Here is a 13,416-nt window from a genome sequence, read left to right as displayed (position 1 = left end):
GAAAGAACCAAAACAAGTACACTGTTGAAGATTATTCTGAATCTCAAATACCCGTCTCTGGTTATAGATATCTATTTACCTAAAAATAGCAATTCTGTTTTTGATATCAGAAGTTAATTACAAAGCCAACTAAATTGGCTTTTCAAAAGCTCTTTTTAACACAGGTTTTAAATATCATTCAGAAAAAAAATCTGATAAATTTTCAATCCCCTAACGTTACTACTTTTAGGTAATTTAGGAAAACAATGTTTTTATAATAAATTGAACATAATAATCTAAGAAGTGACAAGTGATTTTGTCTCAATGATATCAGTAGTAAAATCAAGAGGTCTTGAATTCTAATTCAGATGCATATTGCCTTCCTTTTTGCTTAAGAAAAGTGAATTATGGCTTCAAAATAAATCTACCTCTACACCTTTGAATTGATACCATTTGTGTTCTTATTTTTCCAGATCAGTGGAGCATAGACTGGCGTTAAAATAAACTTAAAAAAAAAAATCTATTCAAGTAAGAAGAGAGATAACGGTTACCTAGAAAACTCGATTAACTCAGATACATAGAGACTAGGAAGCATTAAAGATATCCACTAAAATACTGTGTGGGTGTGACAGTTTCATATCTTGACTCTCATATTTAGGATAGAATGTGGAACACTCCCTCAAAGATAATCAAATGAAGGAAAGATTCAAAACCAAGACCTATGGGCTCTTCCTTTCTTTTTCTAAGTATACACAGTGGCAAAGACACAAAGTTGTGACATTGCAATGATACAATTAGCAATTTGTTTCTTTCTGCCTCCTATTAAACACACCAATTCCCAAAATCTGTTTAACTCCTTAGATTTTGTTTTAAGGAAAAGATTTCTTCCTTCTAGTTCATCTAACATTAAAGTCCTAGCAATAAGCTTTGCTCTTAAAGAAGTTATATTTGAATTTAGAAAATACCAGGAAGGCCCTCAAGTTTGTAGGTCATTTCTCTTTCGTATTATATTTATTACTTTAAAATCCTATTCTTTCATCACTGATATTTTCTAGTGTTTCAAGAAGGCATTATTTATAATGAATGAAAATTCTAGAAGACTTAAGTGGGTAAATTATACCCTAAGGAATAAAGAAAAAGCTTAAAGAATGTTTAAGAGCAATAATGCATAAGTCCACTTGTTTTTTTGAAACTATAATGTCATAAGAATAGGATGAATCTTTTCCAGTTTTAGAATATTTTGTATGGTTTGATTTCAGTCTCTGAATATGAAACCACCAATGACTGTGATTGCTGCAAGATATATTGAAAATGAACTTCACAATACTGATTTGCAGCACAGATATTAAAAGAGGAAGGTGTCACTAGCTAAAAATGTACTCTCTGGAATTTTAAATTAACTGCAGGATAAAATGTTAGGGATCTGGGAAATCTTCATTTTCTGGCTTTTAGTTTAAACTAGGCACGTGATCTCAGAAAGATTGCCTCTCCCTCCGTTGTTTCGTGAGTAAATTACAACAATTGAGACTTACAAGTCTGGATTCCTGAAGGCCAGAAACCCATGTTCCAGCTATTCATTAGTTAGAATGCAAAACATCCAGAGTAAGACATGCTTTCTCACTGACCCATCCCATTTGATCAAGGGTGGCACCGAAGTCCCCATGCTTGAGAGAGAGAGTCTTGAGAGAGAGCAATACCTTTCTCCCCTTACTCTCCAGCCCACCTCAAGGAGTTCCTCAGGCCACTTACAGTTTTTCGTAATGACTGTTTAATAAACTGTGCCAAGGAACACTTTGGTACGGCTGCCACTTCAGAGCCGGGGAGCACTGGACCGCAGGCGTCACGTTCTGTCTCCCAATGTTGTGGTCTTGCACTTGGCTGCTGTGACTCTCACTTGTCACTGCAAAGAAATGTTTGCATTAGAGCCTTTCCCCAAGGCTGTTTTTCCTTGACTCACAGACAGCTGCATGGAGCTAATAAGCCATGTAGGAGGCAGATCGACAATATGGAAAGTGAAATGGGTTGGCAGCCAGAAGGCATGTGGCTAGCCTTGTTTCCTCATCTAGAAAGAGCAGCTTGAGGTCAGTGATCTCTAAGGTGCCACGGTGGGCACTTGTTGGAAACGTTGCCTTCAGGATCTATCTACGCTGCTTCCTGCATAGCATCTCCTCACTTCTGTTCTGTGTGGTTCCAGTGAAGTCCACTCCCAGCCCAAGGAGGGTACGGGACCCAGGCTTGTTCAGCCAAAGTAAAGCATTCGCTATCTGCATCAATAATGTGTCAGGTAGACGCGTAGCCTAATCCAGTCCAAGCGGAGTGGCTCTCAGCATTTCAGGAAATGCGGGTTCAAAGATGCTGACTCTTTTCCATGAGGTCCGAACCTGTGAGCTATACCCTCAAGAGCTGTTGGCATCATTTTGGGACATGAGGGAAAAGTCTATATCGGAAGAAGCCAGCAGAGCAGAAGGCACAGCTGAGAATGAAGGGCACCCAGTCCTGTAACACGATGTGAGCTCTGGGATCCAATCCTAAACTCTCGGGTTACAAGAGCCAATAAATTCCTCCGGTTCTGTTTTGCTTGCTTGCTTGTTTGTTTGTTTGTTTGTTTGTTGCTTAAGGCACTTTGAGGTTTTGGCTTTTATCTTTTGTTTGTTTTTGTTAATTGAAACCAATATAATTTGTTACAGGTCCTTTGTAGCACCAAGCTGTGGCTCAACTAGCTTTTTGAACCTAGATGAGTTATTTATTCACTTAGTGTCTTAACTGCAAAACAGAAATTAAAACAGGTGTCCTGCCCAATTTGCAACATTACACAGGCAGAGACACTAACAATACAAGCAAGAGCACTTTCAGAAGCTGACACCAAGATAAAGTGACAGAAAATATCTCACTAGCATGTAGCATTAACGACATGAAAATGCTACTTTTGTATGTCAAAAATGGTCAACTAACTGCAATTTCACAGGTGCAAGCTACTATTTTTTGCATAACCCTTGCAAGTTGTTTGCTTTAATTTGAGTATGCCTCTAAACTGTACATTTCAACCGCAGATAATTTTTATGTAAATTAATTTGGTATGTTAGCTGTTTCCCTTTTCTTTTTAACTCCTCTACTATCGCTCATGTTTGACATCAGGAAAGGAAACGGGGGGTGTTCACGAGATCAAGTGCAGGCTGTACAAATACGCAGAAAGATGACATTAGCTCCTACAGAATGTGCACGTGGCTCACAGCTTAGAAAAATGCAGGGAGTGTGGCTGGGTTTTCTTTCGCTCATCTAACTTCCTTGTTTTACACTTTCACCGAGGACTTCCTAAAATAAACGAATAACAGAGCTGCTGCAAGTTGTTTTTGATCCCAAATGCCACAGAATATGGGTTTTTCTTGGATTATCACTATTACATGTCACTGAAGCGAAACATCTACTCTTTTGGTTTTTGTAAGTGTGGATTTGGGAACAATTCCTCGAAATCCTGAGAAACTTTTCCCCAGCTAAGAATACAGGATGTTGGCGATGCAAGGCTTTTTGTGCCCTCATTCCTCCCAGAGTTACCTGGGCTTAAATATTTGAAAAACAAAAACAAAACCTTTCTATCATTCTCCTGCTCATTCCAAGTTCAGAGAAATGGAGGAACTAGTTTTTCCCTCTTTCCTTCCTCTTTCCTCCAATAAAGAGAAAGTAAAGAAAGTTCAAGAGCTTGAGGTTTGGAATCAGATAGAAATGAATTTGAATCACAACTCTACATTTGATGGCAATACAATCTTCAGAAAATGGTTTAGGGTCTCTGGGCGTGAGTTTCTTCATCTGCAAAATGAGAGTGACAATATGACACCTCCCGCTATTGTTGAAGGGGTTCATTGAGTAAGGTCTGTAAGTGCTTAGCACACTGTCTGCCACCAGTAAGAGTTTAAACAATGATGTGATTATCACATGTACTTGTCTGAGCTCAGGTGACTCGGCTATTCTCAAGAAGCCTTGGCAAATTCTTTTGCTCTCGGCCTCCATAGTAACACTGTCTGACGTGAAATAACTAACCCCAGTGCCTGAGTGAATACCAGCTGACTCAGGCCCTTTCCCACTCAAGCATGGTGGCAAGGGCAAGGTGCCAGAGGAAGCAACCAAAGGCCAGCTCCACTCCTCTAGGTGCTGGTAGGAAAGGTGGGCAGTGAGCAGAGGACACTGTCCTCAGGGATAATGGCATATCTCACCCTTACCATCATAGCAGCAAGAGTATTGGGGCAGCCACTCCAACAGGACTGACGTAGTGGTGGCTTCTCTGGGAGTCGGCTATCAGCTGGTGAACCCCAGGGATGAGAATCTGGGACCACAAACCCACACCAAAATTCCAGGCACAAGCCTGAGCCCATCCTGGGGCTTATTATCATTAATACTAATAATAATATCTACTATTCCTGTGTGTTTTCTGTACTGCAGGCGCTGTCCTAGACACTTGACATAGTTTCTCATCAACTCCTTAACTCATCTCCAAGGTGATGATCCCTTTTTTTCAATAAACTGTCTTTATTGAAGTATAATATACGTGAAGAAGAGTGCATAGATCACTAGTACACAGTTTGATACTTTTTAATAAAACAAATTATACTGGGTAACTAAAAATAGGACACTTCCAGCACTCTTGAAGACACCCTCCTGCCCTCTTCCAGTTACTACTTTCTTCTGCCCAAGCATAATCACTATTCTGAAATCTAACACCACAGAGGTATTTGTAGAAATGGAATAAGATGATACATAATCTTACACGTTGGCTTCTTTTGCCCATATTTTATATATATGTATGAGTTTCACTCGTTGTTGCAAATGGCAGTTGTTTATTCATTTTCATTGCTTTATAGTACTCCATTATATAAGTATATAACAATTTATCCCACCCTTGATGAACATTTTGGGTTATTTTCAGCTTGTGGTTTTTATGAGCAATGCTGCTATGAATATTTTTGTGTGTGTCTTTTAGTGGCATATGTACACATTTCTGTTAGGTATATTCTTAGAATTGGAATCACTGGGTCTTAGGATATGTTTTAGTAGATATAGCCAAACAGATTTATAAAATGGTTATGAGGAAAGAATTCTTAATCTCATTCAACAAATGTAGAAACTGGGGTTCAAAGACCTGAAATAACTTGCCTAGTGTCACAGCTGTTAAATGGAAGAGATGGGATTCAAACTTTCTTTTTCCCTTCATGCTACACTGATGATTTCTTGAGAAAACATAACAGAGGAGAGAAGCAGAAATGTGAAGGCAGCAGAAAATCATCACAGGATGGAGCTTAATTCTGCAATGGCCAGAATGATTTGAGCGGCAATCTGGTTGGATGAGGAAACTCTTGGAAGGTTTGGGTGACTTGCCCAACACTCTCGGTGAGCTGGTGCATCTGTGGGAGAGTGAACAGATGGTTCTCTCATCTGGCTAGAAATTTACTCAGTCTTTTGTATTTGAGGATCAGAAAGAGGCTGGATGCAAAGATCCCTGAAGAAATTAGAATAACCTTTCCCAGGGAGGTGTATGGAGAGCTCCGTATTATCCAGAAAGCGGGCTTTAGTTAGCATTTTGTGTTTTTCGGGTCAAATAAGAAAACCAAGCAACTGCTGGCCATAATGGACCCACGTAAAAGAAAAGAAGACAGTAAGAGGTTTGGTTTATACAAGGACTGGATGCCCAGCACAGTTCAGCCACAGCACTTTCATGAGATGATGACACATAGGACTTGGCTGAAGTCATTGTCCACCGAAAGACCACTACAACCATGCTGGAGCTGAGGCCTGATGTCCCTGAAAGGACCAGCTCTTATCATGTGGCTGTGACAGACAGAAGCATCAACACAAGCAGGTGAGAAAGCCATAAGCATCTCCTTTCAGGGTAGTATAAACCTCTGAAGTTTGGGGAAAAAAAGTGGGAGGGGGAGCCCCAAGAGGGAAATCTTGGACTTCTTGCCAAGCTAATGCTTGCGAATAAAAGAAATATGACTTGGTACCCTGATTTTGGAGCGCATTTCACACTCCCTACAATCTGATTATTTACAGTGGCTAATAGAATTGGTGTGGAGTATTATCCTTTTCCCTAGGAAGTGCCATGGCATTTACTCTAAAAATTGTGAAGTTCACGTTTTCTGACTCAAAAAACCCGCTTTGTTCTCAGCTTGATCAGGTCTCTAAGCTCAAAACATAATGTTGTTTAAGACAAAGAACAAGGCAGGCTGACCACTTGGGCATGAGATGATTGTGCTAAAAGACTTCTAAAATGATTTTCCAAAATTTCAAAGATCTACTGGTAACCTGCTAATTTGAAATAAGTGCTACGGAAGCTGAACTTTCTACCTTCCTGCTCCATGGTGGAAATCCTCTAAAGTCCTACTATTCTGAGTACCTTCCGTGAGTCAGGCACATCCATCACCTGGGAGCTTGTTAGGGAGGCAGGATCTCAGACCTAACCTCAGGCTTACTGAATCAGAATCTACCAAAACCCCCCTGTTATTTGTGTGCACACTGAACTGGAGAAGGATGGCACCGAACAAAGCAATGAGCATACCAGCAGGCCTGGAGCCCGGGTCCTCTGAGACACACTGCCTCTGAAACTGAAAGGACTAGTGTTTTATCTCCACCAGAGAGAGTGAACGGCATCTCTTCCTGGGAGCTCCTGTACCATCCCACCTAAGACTGCGTGAAACATATGTCAAGAGGGAAGAAATAAACTCCAAGAGCCAATCGCTGCCCTGCGATGAGAAAGAACATAAATTTGTTTTGTAGGGCTGCTCCAAGGCTGGTAAAAACCCCTGAACGAATGGGCAGGGCAGTGACAGGCCCGGGTGGGCTCACTTGGGCTGGCGTGGTGGGCCCACATCTGACAGTCCCCAGAGTCCTCCAGTGCCTGTGTGCGCTTTCTCTTCTTCGTGGGTGGCAACGAGGCTCTAAAATCAAGAAACCAAAATGCAGGTTAGGGTTCTTCTTTGTACTCCATGTTACAGTAAATCAGATTTAATTTCTCAGGTCTCTGCTCTCTGCCTTTCTAAATCTAATTCTTATTAGTTAAGGTTCCTTGAGTCTTGCTAGTCTGCGAAACCAGGTCCATTTGTGGAGAGAACAGAGCAAGCCCCTATTCTATGAGCCCTACTGGTCTGAAATTTCTGTTTCCTCTATCCAGTTGACTTGGGAGTCACCTATTTGAAAAGTAAACTGACAACATTTTCAAAGGCAGAGGACTCAATGAGACAGAAGAGATACAAACTTAAAATATAGGCATACATTTTACGTCTGAATTTTTTTTCACATGGAATTTTACCACAATTTTCAATGGACTTTACTCTTTTTGCCATCCTCTAGGTCGAAAGGAAAGAAGGAAAGGGAGAAAATGGGGAAGGAAGGACAAAAGAAGATTAGGAATGTTTAATTGACAAATATTTTTCTGAAAGCTCATTCACAAATTCCTTTGAGTACTCTAGCTAAGGTTGCACTTGCAAACTGCTTTCTCCATCACTCAGAACCTCCCTACACATTTCTGACACTTTAGCTTTTTATTGAAAGAGGACATTGGGTTTAGTGGGTTATTAATTAAAAGATGGTTTAAAGCCAAGAGCACGGGGCCTGGCCATGTCTGATATATGTCTCAACACTGCCATCTGCTGGAGAGGATGCTACTGTTCATTTCTACACGCACTACCGGGGGCTGGCTGCTCTGAGGTCTTTCATAACTAAATATCTTGCTCTTTACCCAGGGCTGTGGCACCGAGGCTGCTGATGGTAAGAACAATTTATCCCCAGGTGGGAAGACACGGATTGGTCAAGGGCGGTCGCAGGATGACTGGTACTTGGGTAGCAGTTGTGAGAGCCGCTGTGGATAAGGCCAGAGTCGCTCATTTCAGACCACCTCTGTGGCGGGTGCGCCGGCAGTGTCCCAGGTGCAGCAGCAGAGTGGAGAAAAGGAGCTGGAGTCCTCAAAGTCGGGCAGCATGTACCTGGGGGAACACACAGGTGAGAAGGGCCTCTCCTCCTCACCAAAGTTCAAGAAGAGGAGCGGTGCACGAAGTGCGGGAGGCGGAGGGCACTCACCTTTGACCTGTGGAGAACAGCAAGAGTCCGACATAGAGTAGGGTGGGGTACCCGGGAGCTGGCGTTGCCTGAAAATTAGAGACATGCGTTGCTTTTTTGTTGAAACCTATTCCATCATTATATTTTTGTCACAAAAGGGAGGCAGCACTCAGTGTCCAGCAGCATCCCCAGGGATGGTTCCAAGTGCTCCAGGGGGCCAAAGCCCACCAGACCATACCCAGTAGCCTGTGTTAAATGAGTGGGCTTGAGTCAGACAGACCTGGGTTAGAGTCCCAGCTCTTCCACTTCCTAGCTGTGTCTCCGTGAACAAGTACTTAGCCTTTCCAGGCCTTGGTTTCCTCACCTACAAAATGGGAATAATCATTACATCTTCCTCATAGCATCATTGTGAGAATAAAATGAGATACTATATTAAAGCCCATAACATAATGCCTCAAACATAGTGAGCGCTCTGTAAACTTTAATTGATATCATTATTGCTTTTTAACATTCTCAAAGCATTTATACCAGAGAGATGGTTGTACATACTGTTTGGGCTAAGATAATGTAAAATGTTACCATTAAAGCAATGATTTTCCATCTGTGCTCTGGGTAATCTCAAAGTTCTTAGAAGGAGCTTACGGGTTTTATAAAATAATTATTTTAATGTCTGGGGGAGAGGGGAATCATAACTTTTTTTTCTGTTTTATATATTGACATGCAAGTAAAATTTCATTTTAAGAAATGAATGCCATCACTAATAAAGTGTGAAAACTTCAGTTCCAAAAAACCTACAAGTCTCCAAGGTTCAGAAACTCTGTGATTCTAAGTCATACATAAGCACCATCACCATCTACTTGGTTCTCTTGCTGGAGAGTAAGCTATTGTGGTTTTGTTTGTTTGTTTGCTTGTTTGTTTTTGGTTGATTAAGATTTCAACCTTGTACAATAAAAAGTCTATTTTTATTATTTACAAGAAAAGTTTTGTTTTCTTCTTAAATTGATCCTTTATAATCTATTCACTTCTTATTAATGAGAGAAGAGGGAACATACATTTGCCTTCCTCCAAAAACCCCACTCAAATGAAAGTAAAGGAATAAAGAGGCACAAACACAAAAGGACATAGAACACATGAGCAGAGACCACACTTGACCATACTTCAATGACATTGGTACAGATGGAAGCAGGATGGATGGTAACTGAATGAACAGAATGGACAAAGCAAAAAGAAGGCTTCCTGGAGACAATGGAGGGGATGTAGGAGCCAACGAGGAGTTATCCGATTCAAATACAACTCCAGAAAAGCCCAAGAATTAGAGTCACCGGGAGCCTCTGAATTCAGGGGTAAGGTGGGGCTGAAAACAAAAAGATTGATTGAATGTTTTTTCAGCCAAGCAACTACCCCATCACCCCAGAAAAAGCTAGAAAGTCTTACTCTCTAGAGAAATGGATTCAAGGAGATTTCGGAGCTTCTGGGATAAAAATGGAAAGATTAATTAAAGCCTGAACACTGAACCGTGAGACCTTTCTTCAACTCAGCTTTGTAGGCATCCAAGCAGATATCCCACAGTAAGAAATCAGAAGGTTGTTCCCCAGAAAAATAGAATGTGCTCAGGAGGGGATAAATGATATTTTGAAAATACCCAAGGAAAAGGCCAGTCCCTGCCTGATCGCTCCAGAATGAAACTCATCCTTGGAGAAGAATGGCTGACACACACACAGAACATCTTAAACAGGAACGAACAACAAAGGAACAGACGGTTTCAGAAAGCCTTTGATATTGAAGACAGACACCAAACAACTATATAAATAAGGAATGTAAGAGTCACAAAAAGCCCTTGTGCTTCCAATATGACTAGCAAGTTCCTACCAGATCTGACCCTCCCACAGATAAAAACTGTGAACTCTGGGGGAAATTTTTTAATCTACCCCAAAACATTGGAAAGTGGACAAAAGCAAGAAGATTCTGGAGGGACACTGAAACATTACCTTGGACAAAGTTAATGGAATAAGTTCAGCTACATATTTACAGCTTTTAACCTTAGGGCTGGTTGAAGGCAGAATCATAGAACAGCTAAAATGCCAATAGAACCCTACATTCTTTCTATCCTAAGGAACCAGAGAACAGAGTATTGGGCAAACACAGATGCTAAAAGTGAAAGGGGAACCGTGGGAAGGAGAGATTGAGAGAGAAGAAACCCTGGATTCTATGTATAAACTCTGCCTAAGTGTCTAGCTGACTCCTGAGCCCTCCCTGTGTGGGGCAGCCTACACATAGCCTAACCAAAGAAAAAAGGACTGAACTGAACTTTGAGTTACTGCAAGAGGTAGCTTTTACAAATAAGTCAAAGTATGTATACTCTTCAGAGGAATATATAAGAATCCAGACAGTCACACTGTCCATGATACAATTAAGAATTCCTCAATAACTCAGTAGGAATAAGCATCTTTTGGTTACTAACTCCAACGTGATGAATAAACTAAGAAAATTCCTAAAAGAATGTTATCCGTAAATACACAATTCATAATGACAACAACAAAAAATTACTCAACAAAAAAATAAAAATATATAGCCTAGCTTCAAGGAAAAGAACAATCAATGGACAGTAATCCAGAGATGATCCAAAAACTGGATTAGCAAACAAGGATTTTAAAGCAGCTATTATAACTAAGCTTAATAGAGTAGAAGAAAATGTGTTTGCAAAAATTTAAGAAATACAACATCTCAGCAAAGATAGAAACTTTTTTTTTTAAAAAAGAACTAAATAGAAATTCTAGAATCGAAAACAATTTTAGATATGAAAATTCAAAAAAAATTTAAATCACTGGTAGCATAACGGAAAAACTTGAATATAGATAGAGCAATCGATATCATCCAATCTAAAGAACAGAGAAAAAAAAATTTAAAAAGAAGGAGATAAAGAGGTGTTTGTGAACCTGCAGGGGAAAATGGAGCAGAAGAATAAAGAAATAATGGGCAAAAACTTCTCAAATTTGGTAAAAGATATAAATTTTATAGGTTCAAGAGGCTCAGCAAATTTTAAGCAATGTAGAGATAGGAAAAACCACACCCAGGTCATCAAAGTCAAATAGCTGTAAACCAAAAATTAAAAGAAATTCTCAAAAGTAGCTAGATTAAAACAACACATTACATATAAGATAGTAGTGATTCCAATGATCAGTGACTTCTCATCAAAATATCAGAGGCGAGAAGATAGTGCAACAGTATCTTTAAAGTACTAGAGAAAATCAAAAGTAACAATTTATCCTTCAAAAATGAAAGCAAAATAAAGACATTTTCAGATAAAAAATTTTAAGAGAATCCATGAATAGACAGATAAAATAAATGTTAAAAATGTATAATAAATATTAAAGATATTATTCAGGCTAAAGGGAAATAACTTTAGGAAGGAATGCAGAGAATTAAAAAACTGATATATATCTGAAAGCAAATTACTTTTTCTCTTAATGTCTTTAAAATACACAGCACTGTAGGAAGCAAAAATTATAACATTATCTTGCAGAGTTTATAATGTATGTAGTTGTAGTACTTATGACAACTATAGCATACAGGATGGGAATAGGGTTTTAATGGAATTATGCAGTTGAAGGTTTCTACATTTTATGTAGATGATATTAAGTTCTTAAACTGTGTAGAGCAAGAACAGCAATATGAAAACATCATTTAGATAAAACGTGGTAGAAATATCTAAAAGTATCTGCATCTGGAAGAGCCAAATTAAGGTAAATGGGGAGGAGTAGGGCAGAGGTTTGCTGGTTTTCATTATAAGCCATATGTGTATATGGTACCATTTGACTTCTTAAATTCTGCCCTTATATTACTCTTATAAATCTGCAAATTAAATTTGGTAATTGACTTTGTGATCTCATAATTCCACATTCAAGAGTCTAGGCAGTTGTTAAGTTACCTTCACATTATCAGTTCCACTGAATTCAATAATGTTAATAAAAACTAAAAAAATCATAATTATCAGTTTACTCAAGAAATATGGCATGGCCTATTATAAAGAGGACTGCATGCTCTATTCCTTTGTGGAGAACCACAGGTTCCCTGTGTTAAATGACCGCAATAAGTGTTGGTAGTTTTAAAATGAACACTTAAAAATTTCAAATGCTTTCCTTAAAATTTAGTCTCCCTTCCAAAACCCATCTCAGCTTCTCCTTTATTTCATTGCATTCCATGCTTGATGCATTTTAATATATTGAGAGAAATTTTGCAGTTCTTTTCAGAGAATTTGAGAGAAGAATTCATGATAGCAACTTTGACCACTAAGCAAATTATTTTTTAAAACTAAGTAAATTGTTAAAACTAGGGCAATGATTAACTTCAAGAAAAACACTGTTGCTTGGGACTGTTTCTAAGCTGCTAACTCCTCCCTACTCACACACAGGGTCAGGAACCTCAGCAACGCACCTAAGACTGTTTCTGGACTTCCTCTTCTGAATTTCTCTACTAAGCTGAAGGGATTTCCATGAAGTAGGCCTAGGAAGCGACAGACACCACTGGTCACTTCTTGAAGAGCTATCTCTGTCTCTAGCTTCTGTAGGAGGAAGTTGTAAAAATTGAAAGATTCTTAGCTGCTGATAAAAAATAGGATAATTCGCCCTTTAAACCCCTTTGTCTCAGACACACAACTTGTTCTGAATTTTGAAAGATGAATGGAGAAATGCAGCCTCCTGGAGGCTGAATGCATGCGAACGAAGAGAGGGTGTAAAATAGACTTTACCCCGCAGCTGGTTGAGGTCGTACATATTTCCATGACATCTGCATGCTGCCCCCAAAGCAACCAGTATTTCTTTCAGATTGCAACCAGGCTTGAGCAAGTATTCATCAAGTGCCTAGTACGTGCTCACGACTCTATTAGGCGCTGTACAGGACAGTTACAGTACCAAGACATGGGCTTCATGTGAATACTCAGCTGGGACTCCTCAAAATCCAACAGTCTAATCACATTTTTTTCAATGACTCCCCCAGTGCCTTCACACAACAACTGCCTCTTCTCTAAAGTTCTATTGCACAGTCAGCTCAACTCCGCACCGTGCCTGGTACAGAGGTGGTACTTCATATATATGAATTACCGCTTTTCGCATTATGTAAGAAATAGATTTGTTGTGAAATATATATATTTATATAATTCTTATATCAAGAGAGAGCTTTCCTGACCACCCAATCCAGATCAGTAGCCTTCCTCTATCCCTCACTTTCTGAATTTCACCCTTACCTTACACTTGTTTTTCTTTCATCTCAATGAATGACTTTATACTGTATGCCATTGTCTTTCTCTTCCCACTAGAGTGACACGGCAGCAGCGGAGTACCACGAGTGAAGGCATGGGAACGACTCACCCCAGGAACAGGCAATAAGGAAATGCAC

General features: G+C 39.6%; 1 protein-coding gene across 4 annotated transcripts in view; it reads right to left on the bottom strand.

Annotated features, from left to right (window-relative positions):
• The window catches only part of MYRFL (myelin regulatory factor-like), a 109,291-nt gene that overhangs the window by 67,369 nt on the left and 28,506 nt on the right, over window positions 1-13,416 (bottom strand). Inside the window, exons 1-6 of one of the 4 annotated variants that reach the window (XM_023520785.1) lie at window positions 13,265-13,365; window positions 8,303-8,386; window positions 8,044-8,111; window positions 7,706-7,949; window positions 6,814-6,905; window positions 1,729-1,879 (exon numbers count right to left, since the gene is read on the bottom strand). In XM_023520785.1, coding sequence (XP_023376553.1) covers window positions 1,729-1,879; window positions 6,814-6,905; window positions 7,706-7,949; window positions 8,044-8,077 — 521 coding nt within the window. In that variant the 5' untranslated portion in view covers window positions 8,078-8,111; window positions 8,303-8,386; window positions 13,265-13,365. Of the gene's footprint in view, window positions 1-1,728; window positions 1,880-6,813; window positions 6,906-7,705; window positions 7,950-8,043; window positions 8,112-8,302; window positions 8,387-13,264; window positions 13,407-13,416 lie in introns of those variants that run through there. The other 3 variants (XM_023520794.1, XM_023520783.1, XM_023520779.1) reach the window with 3 other exon arrangements.

This window comes from Pteropus vampyrus, unplaced genomic scaffold (genome assembly GCF_000151845.1).
Source record: "Pteropus vampyrus isolate Shadow unplaced genomic scaffold, Pvam_2.0 Scaffold9, whole genome shotgun sequence".
Lineage (NCBI taxonomy): Eukaryota > Metazoa > Chordata > Mammalia > Chiroptera > Pteropodidae > Pteropus > Pteropus vampyrus.
Note: the sequence above shows the minus strand (reverse complement) of the source record. Positions and strands in the feature narration are given on the sequence as shown.